Source organism: Siniperca chuatsi, linkage group LG15, assembly GCF_020085105.1.
Source record: "Siniperca chuatsi isolate FFG_IHB_CAS linkage group LG15, ASM2008510v1, whole genome shotgun sequence".
In the NCBI taxonomy this organism is placed as follows: Eukaryota; Metazoa; Chordata; class Actinopteri; order Centrarchiformes; family Sinipercidae; genus Siniperca; species Siniperca chuatsi.
The window spans coordinates 16,287,007-16,306,876 of NC_058056.1; the positions used below are offsets into that span (position 1 = coordinate 16,287,007).

Genomic DNA, 19,870 nt, shown 5'->3' on the forward strand with positions numbered 1-19,870 from the left:
AAGTATGGAAATTAGACATAATTGCCATCATACCATTGCTGAATTTCTAACAAAACATTAGAGGAAGATCACTTAAATTCACCTTTGCGCCTGCTGAGTATTTTTTACACACAAATTACACATATACTGGACTTAATTTGCATGAAAATAAATAAAACAATTTGTATAACTGCAGCAGTCTAGTTTAAGTTCAGTTTTTAGTATAGACACCCAACAGTATACAATATGCACAATGCTAACTAAAGAGTAAATAATACAAAGGGCAAAATAAAGTCTTAGTCAGGTCCCTCTTTTATGAGACCTATATTCATTAACACTTGAGCATATAGCTACATACTAATTATGCCATTTAAATAGTTAAATACATACAAATTAAACTTTACATATTTATAAAGGTTTAAAGCTAATAATATTGCTTACTTCTCCTATTATGTTACTACTATTGTATATTTATCATCATAACTTTATTATTAGTATTAGGGAGCATCATCCTTACATGTTTGCCATCAATGAATATTTAACACAGCAACAGGAAACAGACTTGGACCTGCAGGGAGGCCACAACAGGGATACCGGGGATGCTTTAAAGGGTCTGGGGATGTTCAAGATCAGCAATGTTAAAAAACCCACAGCAATTAAAACTGGAAAGAGGAATAATGTTCTTAAACATAACTGGGGTTAAAAACTTTATGGTCACATTTGACATTTTTTATTTGGTTATGGTTATCATGACCGATAGCTTAAAACTTGACCAAGCTGTGAACACCCCTGCGTAAACGTTTATTATCTGAACACAGCTCCTTCCGTAAACGTCACAGTGGCGGGAAGCATTAGCTCCTTCGTAAGGCACAGCAAAAGCTATATTTTAAACAAATATTTTACTTATTATACTTTGAAACAGACGACAGCGCAAGTCACTGACTGAGTGTACTAAACATAAAAATACCTTTACTTGTAGCTGGGATGTCTACTTCATCTGTGTCAAAGGTAACGTAATATTCTGACGTTATGTTGCATGTAACGTTATGCTTCATAAAGCTCATGAAACTAGATTGGCAATCGTGGTACAACATGGTCACATCAAAGTTTACTTTGTTTTTCTTTGTTTATGTTTATAGTAAACTGGCACTGTTTGTAACGTATTGCCGTTGGTATTTCAGGGCTGTTTTGTTTTCAAGCCAAGTGCTAAGAAGAAAAAGACACTCAGTTTGGGTGAGTTATATTAATGTTTATAGGAGAGTATCCTAGGTGAGCTGTCAGATGACTTCTTGAAGTGTCCTAAGTTATAAGTTAACGTTACTCACATTGATGCCATTTCTCCAGAGGATCATTTCACCCATGGCTGTGAAGGTGCTGAGAACAGTGAAATACGATTCAAACTTTGTCAAGATCTGTGGGACAAAATTAAAACAGACACAGAGGTAAGAACAGATATTGAACATGTTGCCCAGTCCAACAGAATTTACAATGAAAAGGATAGTAGAGGTGAACTGATTTAGAAAATATCTTTGTTTAATATGGCGGTGTCATGATTTGGTAAATTTTTATACATTAAAAGCATTAAACTGAACATATATGAAGTGTTTTGGATCTTTGCAAAGCCCACTAGTGGTGTCTCAATAGCATGTATAATAGGAAACCAAAGTAGTGTTTTACAATGTCACAAAAAACAACCAGATGTGGTAATAAAAACAGGAGATACTACTCTACAACCTCAGTACATTATTGTGAATAAAACCCTCTAAAGGACTGTTTGACTTGTGAATAATCTGGCGGGGGGGAAATGTACAGAAAATTTTTACAGAACAGATAGTTACACTCCTTGGAAACAATTTGATAGTCATGAGACAGTAAACATTTAGCTTTAAAATATTAGCCCCAAACTGGGTCTCATAAACAATTTACTCATTTAATAAAGGAAAAAAAGTTTAACAAACATTTTTTGCTGCCTGTAAGATTTTACAGGATGAACTCAACAGGAAAATCTTGGACAGTTTGCTGGACTTCACGAGGAAGTGCTCTTCCACCCGCCAACACAGTGACTGGGCATCACAGATGAGGGCCAGTGAGATTCCCACAGCGGCTCTTGTGCTTGGTATTTGACATTTGCTGATTGGCTATCCAAACAACAACCAATTTAGAATATAATGCAAACAAATTATCTCCATTCTCTTTATTTTCATCAGTCTTGTGGTATGCCTTTGAGGGTTTCTTGAAGCCTAATGTGACATAGTGTCACACATTGTGTCTGCTTTTCTTTTCCTTTGATATCCTCCATAGGTGTGAATGTCCCGGACCATGACATGACCTTCCAAAGTCTGTCTGACCTGCTCCAGCAGTCTGTCAGTCCTCATGTGGCCTCTGTACAGGCCAAAGAGTGCGGTGGTAAGGGACTCAGAGGATTGCATTCCCTTTTGAATTTAAACACTTGAAGAAACTTGTCTCTTTGTACCTTTTTTAGAGTAGTAATGGTAGTGGCTTGATAATTATTTAGTTATTTGTGGTTTCAAGTCTTTATATTGTCTGCTTTATCATTTCAGCATTGAAGCATTTGATGAAGAGGGTCCTGGAGAGGTTGATGGACACTGCTGTGACTGTGGATGATGAGGAAGAGGAGGAGGCTGAGCAGACCAGTACTCTGCTCCACAAGAGCGTGCACTGCTGCCTCAGTACACTCTGTGATTGGTACAGTACAAAAACAAAGGTGGGAACATAGCTAGTGTACATGATTTTACATTTGTAATTAGGTGCATGAAAAGAATTTGATCACCTGAAAGCACATAAAGCAATTTTCCCCCCTGTATTTCAGAAATCCAACTCTGGTACTCCTGGAAAAAAGCGTAGTTCTCCTGTCAGAGATGATCCACAGCAGCCTCCTGTTGTAATTATTTTCAAAGATTTGGAGGCTTTCAACCCAAGAGTTCTTCAGGACTTCATACTCATCTGCAGGTAACTAGAAACTCAACAATTTTATATTATTTTATCATCCTCCTCCTGTTTATGCAATTACAATGAAATTATCATCATTTGTATAAAATGTTAAAACTGTATCTCTGTGAACATGTTCTGTATTCCACAGCCGGTACATTGAACGTCTTCCGCTGATGTTCATCTTTGGTATCGCCACATCACCCAGCACCATCCAACACATGCTGCCCCACTCTGTGTCCTCCCTGCTGTGTATAGAGCTCTTCCAGTCCCTGTCCTGTACACAACACCTGGCCACAGTCATAGACAAGGTAGTTTCACTCTCACATACAGTACAGTACAGAAGAAATGCATCTGAAGTTCAGGAAATATGGTGGACAGTTGCATCATGATACTTTTAAGCTAGTGGCATGCATGAACATCCAGGACAAGATCCCATTTATTTTAATATCAATTAACTTATCAGATATGAGATATTCTTGTCTGCCTCATTGCCAATCTTCCATACAATTTCGTACTATTGAAGTGTTAAAATCCATCATATTTGAGGTACTCATGTAGGTACTTCATTGTAAAATACTATCGCATAGCTTTTAATCATGAAGATGCTGTAACAAGTAAAATTGTTTCAATACAGGTTTTAAATTGAGTTTTTCTTTTTGAAAACTCTTTACTTGTGCAGGTGTTTTTTAATTTTTTTACTTAATGAAGCACATAATCTACATCTTTAATGTTGTTCTGCATTATTGAGATTTAAAACTGTATTAAGCAGCCAAAAGCAATTCAACCTTTTTATAGAATGTGTTAAATTGAGTTCTGGTTTGTATTATTGATCATGGAAGGATATGTTTTGCAGTATGTCATTTGTAAACATGTGAGTTAACAGATTTGGGTACCCAGATACATACAGGCAATAGACATAGTAACATGATCACCTGTACCATATAATGTAATCCATAACAATAGCGTTATTAGCTTTGTGAAGTTTATACTCTTCACTGTGTCAGCGAGGTTTGGGTTCAACTCTATTGTAATTTTTGAGACTGAAATTTGTAGCGTTTGTTGGAATTGAATTGCAGTTTGTCATAAAGTGTAAACTTTTAGTATATACAGATACAAAATAAACAAGTTGCAATTTTTTTTCTTTACTAAGCTGTTGTGTTGGCTTTTAAACGAAATCCCAGTATGTTAATTGTATTTATTTGTGGTGTCTATGTTTCCAGTTGATCCTGACACCTCAGTTCCCCTTTAAGCTCAACAGCAAAGTGATGCAGGTGCTGATCAGCATCTTCCTCTACCACGATTTCTCAGTGAGAAACTTCATCAAGGGCATTCAGGTACAGCATAGCTTCTAAAAACTAGTTGGTGGACTTGATGAAGACAAGTTGTCTCTTTGTCTGTAGATGTAATTCAGATATGTGGTACAAAGACTTTCTGCTTTGTCTTGGTGCAGCTGGCCCTGCTGGAGCACTTTCACTTTCAGCCTCTCAGTGTACTGTGCTGCAAGAAGAAGGAGGCTCTTCTTAATGTGATGCAGCTCAGTCATCGCGACTTGGAGAGGATCAGGCAGCTGCCATCGTTCAAGAGGTACACACAATTTGGTTTTCACATGTGATGACTTAGTCTCCACTTAGAATCCTCTCACATTTCTAAGAAGAGTTAATCACTTGACAGGCAAAACATAAAAGTGTGTAAATATACCATTTAATTTCGCTGCAAGCAGTGAACACGCAGGTAACTTAAGTTTAGTTGTAATGTGGTTCAGTAGCTTGTTGAATGGTTTTGGTTACCTTTTCAAGTGTAAAACTGAGGCTTTAAATCAAGTCTGTGTGTTTTTCCCAGGTATGTAGAGAAGCAGGAACCTCAGGAACAGGTGAATCTGTTGACAGATGACACTCATTTAAAGGTACATTCTTTGTTTTATCTCTACACCTGAGGCAATAGCCAATATAAAGTGCACATACCTAGACAGAATCTAATGCTTTAGGTTTTTTTTCTCTGTTTTTAGGAGGTGTGTCAGATACTGGTAAAGGACCTTCGGAAATACCACAAGAACTATTATCCCGTCCTGAGGTGTCTCCACACTCTAACCTCATCATTACCTCGGTACCCCCTTGGAAAACAGGCAAGAAATATACAAAACATTTTCTTTTAGTGTTGAAGTAATGGTGTCAGGTTTTTTGGCTTGATGTATGAATTATCTGTGTTACAGATCAGAGAACTCCATTTAATATGTCTGGAGAAGAACGTATGGGAGAATGAGGATTACCAGTCTGCCATGAAGCTTCTGAAGTAAGTCTGGCTATTTAACCTGTATGTCAACAAGTGGGACCAACAAATGGACGACATCATCAGTCTTAAAATATCGAAATGACAGAAACTGCAGGCAGTTTGATCCGTGCCCACTGTTGAACATACCCCTAAAGCCCTCCAGTTTTGACGTGTTGTCATAATCATTTGTAGTAATATACAGTTATTCTTTCAACTTTTATTTACAAATTTTACCACCAGATGGCAACATATTCAGGGATATTTGGAGGATTATTGCTCCACCTGGTGGCCAAATAGCCATTAATATACAGTAAAAGAGTATTGTGCCTTTTGTTGTTTGACACTGGATTTTTTATTGTGCAGGAGCTCCCCTGAAACCAGACTTTAGTCCAACAACAACCCAGTCTAAAGTTAGCCACTTGGGCTGCTGCTGTACCATTCAATTGTAAACCTCCTGTGGTTTCCCTCCAGGATGCTGGCTAAAGAGGAGCTGATCGCTTTGTTACAGATGTGTGCGGAGGTTCTGCAGCCCGTCAAGTCAAAGAAGATGAAGAACGCTCTTGTCCAGCTGCAAGACCTGCTTGCCAAATTCAAGCAGTTGGACAGTAAGTAGTAAAAAAAATGAGGGAGAGCACCCATATGACATTATTCTCTGTTTATAGATTCTTATTTTCCCTCATTTTGCATTCATCCAGGTCATCCTGATGATCCTTTTTCAAACAATTACTACTATAGCTGGAATAAGCAGTGGAAATGTAATTGAAATTCTTGTCTTTTGTCTTGTTCTTAACAGCAGTAGCTGCTGAAACTCCCCCCTGTGTGGAAGACTGTATCACCTCTCCAGTGAAAAATTTTCAAAAGAAAACAGATCTGTTCCAGCTGCAAAAGGTTTTTATGGTTTTATGAAGATTAGTATCTTCACAGAATTTCTGTGAAGAGATTATCCACCTTGCTGATGTGTTTTTAATACTTTGATTCATAAATCGTCTGGTTCTTATGTATTCTAGACGCTGCTGGAGATGAACGAGTCTCGGAGATCCAAGAAACTGAGTCCGTTTGAGGCTCTACGAAATGACGCTCTTGAGTTTATCGACAGCTTAGTGAAGTAAGACATATAACCTTCTTGCTCTACTGAGAAAGTGTGGCGTTTTATACAACTTAAATTACATAAGTATGGTAAAAAAAATCTTCGGCTAACATCTCTCTCCCACTCAGGAGTCACCTGTCTCCCCCAGAGTCTCAGACACTGAATGAAGTTTGCTACTACAGTTCTTCTGCCACTGTGAGACACCACCTCAACGCAACACCTCGCACCTCCATTCAGGCTGCACTCAGCAGTCCCTACTATTATCTTCAGGTACCTCTGCCTAATCTTATCAAGTGTGTAACCATCTTAACATGAGAAACTGAAAGCAATGAAAGTATATATGTATAGTGATGTTTAAACAGTGCCATTATCATAAATCTTTGGAAAAGCGTGAGACATGTACATTGAAAAATCTAAAAATGCGTAAAGACTGACTCTTCTTGTAGAATGACAGCCTAAAGACTGAGGATGGGACTGTCTCTAATGCTGCTCCTGATATCTGCATTGTGTACAAACTCCATCTGGAGTGTGGCAGGCTGATTAACCTCTACGACTGGCTAGAAGTGAGTTTATATACTGAATAATTTGGTATGTGGCTAATAATGTTTTAACTCACAATAACGGCACCTTTTTAACTTTGCCCTACAAACTTTGACGGTTGGAAGTTTGTTTTTCATCCTTTAGGAGGATTTATTGATCCTGAGGATCAATGTGTCACATTATTGATCTGAAAATCAAATATTGGCCCAGAGTGGACTGGATACTGACATGAATGAAAAGCTGTGTTTGTTTTCAGGCCTATGCCACTGTGGTTTCTGCTGCTGAGGGTAATGATCCAGAATCTGACACTTTCGGGAAAGTGGAGGAAGTCAAACAGTATCCTTCTGTAACTTTATCTACCAACATGTTTTTAACAACGTACTTGCTTATTGTGAGTTTTTGAAAACGGACACTAAGATAATTGTGAGTGTGTTTGCTCTAGAGATACATATCAAGTTTCATGACAATTGAGAGTGGAGATTTTATATAAATGATTGGCAAAAAGATTTAGCTTTTGGCCTAAGTATAATCCACAATTGAGAAATGATGTTCCTTAGTTTGTTCTCTAGTGCTCGTTTCATCCAAGCTGTGTCAGAGCTGGAATTTCTGGGCTTCATCAAGTCCACCAAGCAGAAGACTGACCATGTGGCTCGACTCACCTGGGGAGGCTGCTGACAGTAGTCATAAAGAAACCACACATGCACTCCTTTACATATATCTGTGGCCGCTGTCTCCCTTCATTTAAGCTCTTATCAAATTTGACTTCATATTTTCTACTGTATTTTTTCCCCTCTCTAATAAAATGTGAGTAGTGTCTGATAATCATGGTGCCAAACATGTTTATTTTATTCATAGCTGTGTATTAAGCACAACATACACATATTGAATCTCTTTCATGAAGGTGCTGGATGTTCCAAAAAACACTTGTAGTAGTATCTGCAGTGATAAGGATCTCTGGTTGAGCCAGTACGTTGCTATACTGAAGGTACAGCTCAAATACAGATGCATAGTATACAGTTAATTGAAAGACAAACCAATACAGTCAGGATTTGTTTGTTTTTTCATAAAATGCAATGAATAAAGATTACAGGGGTGGACAAGCTTTGCAGGAGTCAAAGCTGACATCAGGTTTTGGACAATCAATCATTCAAGTACCATCTTCAGGGGTTATGCATGTGATCTCAACAACTCTGAGGATCAGGTATTTCTTGGTATAATTGACTTCACTTAAGCCACTATGTTTAAAATAGTCAAGGGTATCAGTTCAGCAAAACACTTAAAAGTCTCTTAAAAGATTTTTATTGTTTTGTCCAATAAGTACACTGGTTTGAAAGTGATAACCAGCAAAACAAAAGTCTAAATAAATAAAACACTGGTAGGGAGAACAAAAAAAAAAGTCTAATTAGCCCACTTTATGCTCAATTTAAAAAGCAATAAACAGCAGACTAACTGCAAACACATTCTCTGTTCAGCTGTGTTTCATCCACTACCTCTCAGATTGACCAGCAAACCTTAAGTAAAACTCTGCGCTGCTTTATCATATTTACATGTAACAAACAAAACAAGTGACAAAGCCTGGAATGCTGGGAATCATTACAAAAGTGAGATAACTGTAGATACACGTACAGCGGGAGGAACATAGGCCACTGGTAGAGATAGGGTCCATTAATTTACATTAGGAAGCACCTTGTTGCTTACAACAGAGTGGTAACAACTGACAACAGCTTCATATAAACCTTTGCCCAAAGACAGAAATATGGCACAGTAAGAAAAGTTTCATTAAAACTAGCTAAACTGAATCTCTTACAATGATGAGCTTTTTTTTTTTTTCCTTTCTTGAGATATCGCATGATAGCTTGCAGCAAGAGAAGGCCGTCTTGCAAAGATTTCTGTGCCACACTCAGGAAACATCTGGAGAAGAGGGAGATGAAATAAAATACTTTAAACTTCAAAGGCGGCGCTCAAACCAAGATCCAAGACTTGCTCACACACAGTATGTGAAACAGCAATGTGAAAATAATTTAAGATGAATTGAAATGACTCACAGCTTGCAGGTTGCTCCCCGAATCGTCGCATTAACTGATCATGTGTGAACTTCACAAAGGTGTCATATTGTTCTGAAATTTACAGGACAGGAAATCACAGTTAATGTCATTGAACTAAATGTTAAGCCTTAAGAGACAACGTGCATTATTGGAATTAGTCTTCTATCTTGTCATTTTGCCAGAGACTTGTCTTTTAACCATGGTACAAATCACACACTTATCACAAATAGTACTAATATTTACTGTAGTCCATTCCCATATTTAAATCTGGCTTTGTGAAGTAAAATCCAGCACGGCTCAGTGCAACAAGTTCTCATACTGAATTAATTCACTACCGCACAGAATGACACGAATGCACATGAAAAAAATTGCTCAATCAGTTGGTTGATAGACAAAATGCATTACAATTCTGATAATTATTAAATTCATTTAACAAGAAAAATACCAACATAAGACATTACTTTGGGCTCTCATATCTTAGGCAACTGTCATAGTTTCACATTTTTCAGATTAAATTATGAATTTAGTATATTGATCATTTTTGACAATCAAAATAAAACATAACGATTTTAGTGCTGAAAAAATAAAGTCGATTAATCAACTGACAATTGAATCAACTATCAGCAAAAATGCCAAACACTTTCTGGTTCCAGCTTTTCAAATGTGAAGATTTGCTGTTTTTCCTCTGTATTATATCAATGTAACTTATATATCTGAAGATTTTAGACTGTTGCTTGATTTGTGTGGGTTCTGAGTCATAAATATACTTGCTCAATGTGAACCAACCTGCCAGTTTTGAAGTCATGGTCTCCTCATATTCCTCCCGCACCTTGTCTTCCCTTTCTTTCAGCAGGCGTTCACAGATCATGCCAACTTGTCTGAGGGTGAATAATGGCTGTTCTTTTCTAGTAGGAGAAACGCCTCCAGAGGACGTTCCTGTACAAATCAAACAACAACTTAAGAATCATGCCATATGTGGTATTTCTGACTACACCTCACAGTGATTCTGGAGCAGTCTCTCCTGTAGGCAGTGTGTTACCCAACCAACCTGGCATGCTGGAAACATTCATAGTAGACGACAGGGATGGGGACTCTGGAGAATAGCAGCACTCTGACTGTTGGTAGCCTCCATCTAGATGCTTCCTCTTTTGAATGCGTTTGTACTCCTGCTTGATGCTGTTGAGGATTTGTTCTAGTGGGACAAAAGAAAGCAAAAACAAAGAAGACAGAAGGAGGGCTATTAGTGTAGACAAATACAGTTGTCATGGTAGGGAGTACACATCTAAACTCTATCACTGATAAGCATATTTGTTTCCTGGTTTGTCATAGTCTTGTTCAACATGTTGCTAATGCCTTCAAGCCCCCGGCTGGTCACCAAGCAGGCCAACTTGGCCAACATTAGTAACATTACCTGCACTAAGTGTTGACGACGATTCCCCAAATGGCGAGGGCTCCATGCTAAGATACTTCCTAGGGGATGAGGATGAGGACGAAGGGGACACGGGGATGCATCTTCGTCTTTTAGGGGACGTAGGACTCATCAGCGGATCGAAATCCATGGTCCTCTTCAGGGTGGCTCCACACGCCATGACTTCAGTTTGTTAAAGGGAGGAGCGGGGGGTACAAAATACCGAAACAAGACAATAATGAAGCAGTAACATCAGTTATTTCAGATAACTGCTAACCATGGGTATTCTGTAACACGGCTTGCTAATTACAGTGTGAATTATTCTGCTAAAATCAGTTTCCTTCGCTGAGAATTACATGCTAGACATACTGCGCAGCCGAGGCTTTAAATATTTGCTAGCAAGCTAACATTAGCTGTGCTTGCTAGCTAATAATCAAAAAGAAAACAAAGCTAACGTTAGCTTTGGCTACCACTGGTAGAACAGTGCGCTCTGGTGTACATTTGAAAAAAAACCCTATTTCTTACCTTTTGGGGGGGAAGTTGGTCTGCCCGACTAAGTTAAACAACTCGTGTTGTTTCTAAAAGTTGCTTCCCAAAAGTTGAAGTGACGATCCGCCGGCTGCGGGCCAACTGTCTGCCGTTTAACAGGGGAGCTAGCTAACGGAACTTAGCTGCTTGTTTTTGATATGAGGCTGTCGGCTTCTCCGGCTCGTGACGTCACATGTGAAATACGCTGTAATGCATTCTGGGATATGTAGTGAAACACAGTAAAGAATGAGAAATTAAACTACATCATCCGAAAATCATGTCAATTTTTCTTAGATTTATCTTGGTTACATTATAGCCTCATTGTACTATTCGATGAACTACAACTCCATTCATCAGTATGATCAGTCCATGAGAAATAATAGACCACAGAAGTCTTTTATAGCCACAGGAGGGCAGTGTTACACAAAAAATACAGGCCTTAACAGTTGACTTCACTTTATGTGCAAAAAGTCTAGGGGTCACAAGATGATTAAAGCAGTGAGAAATACATTCTATGTTTCTTAATAGCTTTTTTTCTCAAATTGTGCCTTTTTCTTGTGTAAAATATTTTCATCTCATAAGGCCTTAAAGTTTGCAAGTTAAAAAAATTAAAAATGAATTTGTCTGGTTGAACTGTGCAGTTTTCAACCACATTAAGACCATAGCATGTGACGAGGGGTCAGAAGTAGACATTGCTTAGGGCTTCACATGCCAAAAATCTTAGGCCCACAGCTATAAACACATACAGTCACACACTCACACGTTTTTTAACCTTGAAAAAAAAAAATACACATCTCATGTCTTGTAAATTAGCAGCAGGTGCTGATGTGATGGTTTGCTGAGATTTCATTTTATTGAAAAAAAGATACCTGGTATGTTGACAAAATTATAACAAATTTCATATATTTATTGAACCCATGTCCTTGCTTACACACACTTATGGGACACAATGGATGCTTCACAGAAATACGGAAGTGTAGCTTCTCACAAAACTGTTTCATAAGCACATGTGTAATAAGCAGCTATGTAACATTCCCAAATCACTACAGACTAAAGTTTTGATTTGATCAAAAAGCCGTTCATATTTCAAAGTATGACTCACCATTTTGCTTTGCAAAGTACATGTTAAAAAAAAATTGCAATAAAGTAAAATAACATTAAAATGCCAAATTTCACAATATTATGATCTTACAAAATCATAGCTGATTTCGAATGACTAATGTGATGCTAATTGTACTCACAAGCAGTATGCTGTTATTCAAAACTGACATTTTGCATGAAGGTAGACACAGTTTCACCTTGCATTACTGCCACAATATTGCCATGATGTAAAAAAGAAAGAACAAAAGGGAATGTCATATTTTTCTACCTTAAAGCTGAAATCTGTAACTTTATGCACATTGAAACTTCAGCAAAGATGACACAGCATAGTGTTTCTAACGGTTGTTGTGGGGAAAAAAATGCCCTTGAGCCAACTGGTTCTTGTAAATGCGAATATATTATTTACATAGTCAATCACACTTTCAACCTAACATACCATTTCTCAATAACAGAGTAAAGAGAGCATGTTCTCCTAAAGAAATGCACAGTTTTTAGAGTCTCATCACACTCCACTATATGGCTGGGTATAATAATGTATAAATATTACAGATTTCAGCTTTAACGCAACAAAAACTTGTTTTACAGTTCTGTATCTAAGTCATGTTTTGGCACATTTCACAGTAACAGAGCAGTGCGCTAGGAGAGTCGCGGTCATTCTACAATATCTTTACTTCAGTTGTACCAGAGCAGGGCAGCTTGTCTCTTAGACCGGCTCTGCAGTAGAAGTGTCCGTCACTCCAGAAACGGTAACCTGGGCTACTTTTACTTGAGTCTTTCCACAGCCGGCTCCATCTTTCCCCGCCCCGCCCGCTGTGCCTCTCACACTCCTGCTGTTCCAGTCACTCTCTGCGCTGTTGTCCAGAGGCTGCGTCGCTCCCCGGCACATATGGCAGAGGTTGAGGAAGGCCCTGCGCAGGTCCTTGCTCCTCATGGCGTAGATCACAGGGTTCACGGTGGAGTTGAGCAGGCAGAGCATGCTGCAAAAGGCAAACACGGTCTTGATGAAGTCGTTCACCTTCCCAAAGAGGTCGTAAACCATGATGGCTAGAAGTGGGCCCCAGCAGATGATGAGGGCCACCAGGATCAAAACCAGGGTTTTAGCCAGACGGAGGTCCATCCGGGCCTGCTCGGGCCTCACTGTCTGCACTTTAGCCCCCTCTGCAGTGTAGACAATCACACTCCTTTGGGAGCTGCGGCTCAGCATGCGGACAGCATGGTGGTGGGACTTCCAGAGGATGAACATGTAGGCGTAGATGATAAACAGGACCAAGATGCTTGTCATCCCGATCCAGAACATCAGGTACTTCTGGTCGATTAGAGGGAAAATGTCCGAGCAGACAGAGTTGAGACGCTTGCAGTTCCACCCCAGCAGCGGCAGCAGTGAGAAGACAATAGAGATGGTCCACATCACACTGAAGGCAATGACTGCTTTAGTCTTTGTGACGATGCGTTTGTATGCCATGGGCCTGTGGATGGAGATGTAGCGGTCGATCGCAGTGAGAAACAGACTGCCAACAGAGGCGGTGAAGGACGCGATGACCCCGGCCAGCTTGAAGAGGAAAATATTGGGGCTGTCCTTCCTGTGGAGGACATGGAAATCCAGGAAGCTGTAGACAAAAATTATGCTGCCTATCAGATCAGCCACAGCCAGGCTGCCTATGAAGTGGTAGGAAGGCCGAGATCGAAGCGTCTGGGAGTGTAGGATCACACACAGCACCATGAGGTTCTCCAGCACCGTAAATGTACCCAGGGTGAGTGCCAAGATGGCGACAGCGAGCTGCTGACCAGGAGTGAGGATCATAAAACACTCCATGTTGTCCACAAAGTTGTCCCCACACTGGGTCGCCCCTCCAGTCTCCACAGAGGTGCCATTACTCAGCAGAAAGTCTGATACGTTGGTGGGGAAAATAGGAGAGAGGCCGCTGTGAATGACCTCCTTATTTCCAGGGACGAGACCGGGCAAGGAGTTACTAACCGAGGCAGAGTGAGGCTTCTCAAAGTGGAATCTGTTCTTGATTAGAGTCAAGTCAACAGAGGGGTCATCGTAGCTGGCGTCGTTGGAGCCGAGATACTGGACACCTGTCGTTAACGTGTTCATTGTGGTGCCTGCTATCCTGTGCAAAGCTAACTTCATGGCTGGTTTGTGGCTGTAGAGATGCTCAGTGGAGAGGTGTGTGGTGTAACAGCATTAGACCCATGTAAAAGGACATCTATGAAGAAAAAAAAAAGGAGATTTCTTTCCAAGAATGCAATAATTTATTCATAAATCACTAAATACATCTTGTTACATTTAATCCTTCAAATATCTGAATACATAAAGCAGCATCAATGTTTATTAATGATTAATATGATGGAAAATGATTTTGTTGCTGGGAGATATTGGGGGAATCTGTGTATCAGCCAGCTGACTCCAGAGCAGATGCATCCCAGACAATAGTGGGAAACTGAACAGTTGATGACAAACCTGTGCAGCCTCATGGGAAATCATTGCATTAAGTATGTAGGACAGCCAGGCTTTCTTATTAATTAAAGGAGGTCATTAAGCATTAAGCCTTTTTTTCTCAATAATCATTGGATTAATTAGGCATCAAGGGAGAAACAAGATAAAGAATGCACATGGCTGTCCAATATCCATTTACATTTTGATGCCAGTAATTATTCTATTAATTATTAACGGTTAAGTTTACATGGAGGGTTTGGAATAAGACGTTTCCAAAGAGGAGAAACAGTGTTGGCAAACAATTAAACATGACATGACCCGCTGCGAATCAAATACGTTTTAGTTTGAGAGCCTACAAATCCTTAATGGTGTGCCTAAAAACAGTTCGGATCAAAGCTATGCTAATATATTGGACAATAATGCCCATAAGAATAAATTAATCACGACTAAAGGAATTAAAAGAACACACAAATGAAAAACTATCACGAAGAAAAATTATTTAATAAAATAATAAAAGCTAAAAAATATAAAAAATTTTTTTTTAAAAACGTACCTTGATTTTCTCAGCACAAACATCTTGCCCCGATCCATGCCGCAAAAATATTTCAACTAAACTGGGAGTAAACCAGTCTGTTGTTGTTGCACTCTTCACTCTCTTCACCAACAGTTACAGCAACTCCAAAAACAACTGGAAGCCAGTGTAAAAATGACAGTTGTTGTTGTTTTGATGATTTGCCGTGGGAATGGTCGCGTGTTGACTCCCCAGATACTGTCAGTGCCAAACACAGTAAAGCCAGCCAGGCAGCCGGCGGGGAGCGTGTGTTTGCGGGAGCGGGCGGCTCCTTTTTGTGCGCCTGCTGGTCACGTGGTCTGAGGTGTTCGAGCGCAGTAGGAAGTGCATCCCTGAACATCATCCACACCTATTTCGGATGGAACTAAACAGCTGCTGCAGGCAGCCTTAACTCGTGTTTTTAGCTGAGACTGGCTATACTTCCTCATTGTTCAGTGTCCCAATAATAATAATTATTATAATTGTAATATCAATTACAATATTTGGCTGTCTTCTGTCCTGATTAAATCCCAATATGTAGAAAAGTGTTGAAGTGGTAACCCTTACATTTGCCACAAACTGGGCAATTATCATAAATACACCAAATAAGGGATTATTTAAAGGTTTAGCTTCATCTTCATTATACAATACAGGATTGCACAATGACATGCATTTGTAGCCCCCTCCCTGCCACACACACAGAAAATGTATAAACAGATATTCAAATGTTTAAATTAGAATAGCATCAAAACAATTAAATAGGCAATAAAACAGAACAAAGTATATGAAGGTAGCACTAAAAGAAGAAATAAAAGGAAAATTATATTTACAAGGAAGATATACAGTTTATATATATGTATATATACATATACACACAACAAATATGTGCAATATGTAATGTTGTATATGTTATATGGGCTATGCATGAACAAATATTTATTGATTTAGTTTGCCAAAAAGTCTTTCACAGTCAAAGAAATGTACAGTATGTCATCATACACTGTCACGTTATTAATGTTCTGGGTCATTTAGATGCCAAAGAAGTTTCATTTACTTTCTTTATTTATAAGGACACGCACATCAATCAACACTTCTGTAAATGTGCCAGTGTTAGCCAGCTGGTTCATTTTCAACTGCAGTCCTTTGGGGAGATGTTCTAAAACTAACAAAGTGACAGACAGAAATACTGTTTAACTCCCTGTTAGACCTCTTATGAACAAACTATTGTAAAACTCCAATAACAGTTATACAAATAAATGACTATAAATTATGATGCACTATAATAGTTATATTAAACTACAAAGTAGTCCAAATTAGCTCTAACTTGACAAACTACAACATTAACATGCTGCTTACATGTTAATGCATCAGTAATAATAATAATCCAGTAATATAAAATATACAATAACATCACTCTGAAAAGGACCAATCTACATAATAAGTACTTTTACTTTTGTTACCTAAAGTACATTTTGTTGCTGATACTTCTATGTTTACTTAAGGAACATGTTGCATGCAGGACTTTTACTTGTAACACAGTATTTTTACATTGCAGTATTGCCACTTTTACTCAAGTAAAATATCTGAATACTTTTTCTACCACTGCTTTTGTAATGTTACAGTAAACTCATGCTGATAGTAAAACATAAAAGACACCATGCAGTGTAATTTTAGTGCAATTTTAAAGTCACAGTGCTACTGAAAGTCCATTCTGAATATCCACCACTATTTATCTATTTATTTACTGCAGTTGGGGGTCACATGCACACACTATTTAGAGTCCTTTTCCTGTCCTGCGCAGCTGTGCAATTATTTCCACTATGCACTCCCAGCAGAGCTATCACCCAAATTACATGTATCTGGTTGTGGAAAATACATGACATTTGGCGATGCAACATCATGGGAAAACAATGAAAGGCATTGCACATAATTCCTCCAGTTTTGGCAGAACAGAAGAGGCTGAGGAGTCATGCGTCTAATTACTGAACACTTATTTTGCTGCGCTTAAAGCAGATTTAAGCAACCATTGATCACTTGTGGAAGAACAGTATATCCAATATGTACTTTTTATGAAGATATTTTACACAAACAGACAGATGGTCTAAGTGAAACATCTTATTAACAATTATTGATTGTGGAATTCATCTATAATTAATTCAGATATATGTAAAGTGGCTTCTGTTTCATTGCTCTTTGGTGTTTTCCTTTTGGTCAGGATAAAGTTTTAATGTTGTTTTGGCTTGAAAGCAGCATCTATCATCTCTCAAAGCATGGGGCAGAGTATTGCAATCCACATCCATCATAATAATTATCATCAATATTTCATTGTCATTCTCACCAAGCATCAGCGAGAGAGACAACGCTGTCTGCGATGACAAAAGCAGACTATAACAGCGACTTGTAGAAATTCAATTTTTCTAAATCCCCTTCACCATGTGGGCCATGAAGTTATGGGAGGCTGCTGCTATTGTCCGTCTGTCTTTGGTGCTGAATGTTGCGAGTGATTTACAGTGACTGATTTTAGCAGGATTCCTCATGAAAAGCACCATAATGCCTCCCATTTAATATCGATCCTTCTCCATTTACAGTCAGCTGTTATTGGAGTGGCTGCCTACATTATGAAATCATTACTTTCAGTCCACACAGGCTTCAAATCCTCCGAAATAGACACATACATGCAAAACATGTGAATTAAAGCACATTTTCAACAGATTTTTTTAAAGATATTGCACATACACGAGACCATTCTGAGGGACAAATTACTTATTTTGTGGTCGTTACACACACAGCACATTGCAAGACGAGACTCTAATGCAAGCTGTCTGTCTCTGATGTGTTTGTGTCAAGGGGTTGGAAGATGGGAGAGAGTGGGGGAGGGAGGGGTGAGGAGGAAAAGATGCATAAATAGAGAAGGGGAGGCGGTTGTAGCTGAACACTGACAGCTCTTAACAGTTTCCTAATCTGCCCCTTCTAAATTCTGTTCCTCCCCAGCTGGAGACACTTGATATTGCAGCCAATGTGGTGCAGCAGAATGAGACTGAGTTCAATTCAAATCAGTTCAGAAAGAAGAAAAAACCCAAATATAATGTTTACTAAATTTACTCTGTATCATTTTACATGTTTCTCCATCTCATGCACAGAAGAGTCATATGCATCATTAACTATCATCAGACATCAGCCTCATTATTCACTTCATCAAACAATTATATGTATCAACCTGGCTTCATTAGGCAAATCAAAGGTGTTTGTTGATCCATTTCCCAAAGACTTTTTAATTGAACGAGCAACTCCACACCCAGGAAACATCATCAGAGAAATAGACAGGGAGAGGTGAAGTGCGGAAGTTCCCCATCATGTTTCTCTCCTGCATCAGAATTTCAGGACAGATCCTTCTCGCGAGGAATGACAGCACAGCAGGGAGGATGAAAAAGTTGTGACTTAATGCCTTCTGTGACTGAATTTTTTTCTGGATTGAAAAAGAGATCAACTGTCTGTCTCTAACAAAACATCAAAAAAATACCAGTGTAGAAAGACAATGATTCATTTTTTTCAACAGACTAAATAAATAAAGTGATTAATGTAATTCAATGCACTTCTTTTATTTCTGATAGACAATTTAAGCAAGTTGACCAGTTTTAATGCATGAATTTCCATTGCAGAAACGGTGTATTTTCTTGCGGCGGAATAACAGCCTAATGGTCAGTGGGTAGAATCCCCTTCATGCACCATTAAGTCATATAAAGACCTTTTTTAAATCTCAGCAGAACACAGTGGTAATCACAAAGACTTAGCAGGTGGTTCAGTGATTGCTCACTTGTGCAAACACTATGCAAATTGATGCTACAGGCACAGATGAATTACTCAGGCAGCAGTGCAGAGCTTCAAATTACAGCTCAGTTGAACTGTTTCTCTCAGTGTTATCCCTCATGATTTTCAGGTGATATGGTGTACAGTAGTAGCCCTGCGGCCTGAGAGGAAACTGCAACCCAGAACAGCGAGAGCATGATCTGGAAAGGCCTTGCAGTGCAATTGGCTGATTCAGAGCCAGATAATAATTCATTTGCCCTACACCCAGCTGCAGAGCTGCAGAAACTGACGAGAACCCCAAATGGACCTGACTGCCATGAAACCAACAGTCACCTGTAATCACATGGCCCTTTTCTGTCCGGAAGAAGAGGAGTTGTGAAATTAAATTTATTTTTAGCTGTTCACCTCCTTTTATATATGTCTTACTTTGTGCTAACATTCAGTGTTTGCAATACTTCATCACATCACTAGTGTAAAAAGTATTTAATTTGTGATCTTTTGGCCACTTAGGAAACAAGTCATGACCACAAGATTGACATATTATTAAGTTTTAAGCTGATGCGGCGAACTTGTTAGCAAACAATCACCTATTTTGACATCCAGCAGATAAGGAACAACATTAGTTTTCATTTGGGATCCTGTTCCTGGCTACCTGATGAATGTAAGTTCAATATTTTCTCTTCTTTTAGCTCTGTTTTGGTCTCTACCAACTCTTGAGGGAATTATCTGGCTCTTTAGCTGATAAATGCTCCTCTATGTTCACCAGCTAGTCACTAACTTTGTCTTTCTGCCCTTTGGTGCTAGACAGGATTTTAGAGCTTTTATGCTGAAAATAGCTGCCTGTTGGACCCAAAAATGACACTATAAGAGCGGTGAGACTGAACCAAAACAAAGTTTAATTAATATAAAATATTGATTATAGCTGCTTTAAAGTAGCTATATGTAAGAATATTAGTTTAAAACATTCAAAAATTAACTAAAATGTGAAGAAGTTTTGACATCATGTCAAAGACGTCTATGTATTGTGTTGCAGAGCATGCTAATCAGCTAGCCTCTTTAAAGCCTTACAACATTAAGTATTTGAAGCTGTATAGCTGGTTTAACTACTCCATATATTGCTGGTGCTGCGTCTGTTAAATTGGAGAAATACAGTTATGTGAAAGGG

At 38.8% G+C, this 19,870-nt stretch overlaps 3 protein-coding genes across 4 annotated transcripts; 1 reads left to right on the forward strand and 2 right to left on the reverse strand.

Moving 5' to 3' along the window:
• The first annotated feature begins 791 nt into the window (after positions 1-791).
• Positions 792-7,648, forward strand: orc3 (origin recognition complex, subunit 3). Of its 2 annotated transcripts, none has more exons than XM_044166086.1 (20): positions 792-987; positions 1,161-1,212; positions 1,324-1,421; positions 1,957-2,095; positions 2,281-2,385; positions 2,541-2,704; positions 2,810-2,949; positions 3,080-3,239; positions 4,152-4,265; positions 4,382-4,515; positions 4,771-4,834; positions 4,937-5,053; positions 5,141-5,220; positions 5,671-5,804; positions 5,996-6,087; positions 6,207-6,304; positions 6,415-6,556; positions 6,733-6,849; positions 7,083-7,162; positions 7,396-7,648. In XM_044166086.1, the coding sequence occupies exons 1-20, from the start codon at positions 964-966 to the stop codon at positions 7,499-7,501; spliced, it is 2,160 nt and encodes a 719-aa protein (XP_044022021.1). In that variant the 5' UTR covers positions 792-963; the 3' UTR covers positions 7,502-7,648. The 2 variants fall into 2 exon arrangements, with proteins under 2 accessions (XP_044022021.1, XP_044022020.1); XM_044166085.1 differs by having other exon boundaries at positions 794-987; positions 5,993-6,087.
• A 1,009-nt stretch (positions 7,649-8,657) lies between these two features.
• On the reverse strand, positions 8,658-10,981 carry LOC122861538 (akirin-2-like). Its single transcript, XM_044166088.1, has 6 exons — positions 10,805-10,981; positions 10,283-10,462; positions 9,920-10,063; positions 9,658-9,807; positions 8,872-8,943; positions 8,658-8,737 (listed from the first exon to the last, which is right to left on the reverse strand). The coding sequence occupies exons 2-6, from the start codon at positions 10,458-10,460 to the stop codon at positions 8,727-8,729; spliced, it is 555 nt and encodes a 184-aa protein (XP_044022023.1). The 5' UTR covers positions 10,461-10,462; positions 10,805-10,981; the 3' UTR covers positions 8,658-8,726.
• Positions 10,982-11,607: 626 nt separating this feature from the next.
• On the reverse strand, positions 11,608-15,201 carry LOC122861537 (cannabinoid receptor type 1B). The gene is made up of 2 exons (XM_044166087.1): positions 14,902-15,201; positions 11,608-14,118 (listed from the first exon to the last, which is right to left on the reverse strand). The coding sequence occupies exon 2, from the start codon at positions 14,040-14,042 to the stop codon at positions 12,612-12,614; it is 1,431 nt and encodes a 476-aa protein (XP_044022022.1). The 5' UTR covers positions 14,043-14,118; positions 14,902-15,201; the 3' UTR covers positions 11,608-12,611.
• Between the last annotated feature and the right edge of the window lie 4,669 nt (positions 15,202-19,870).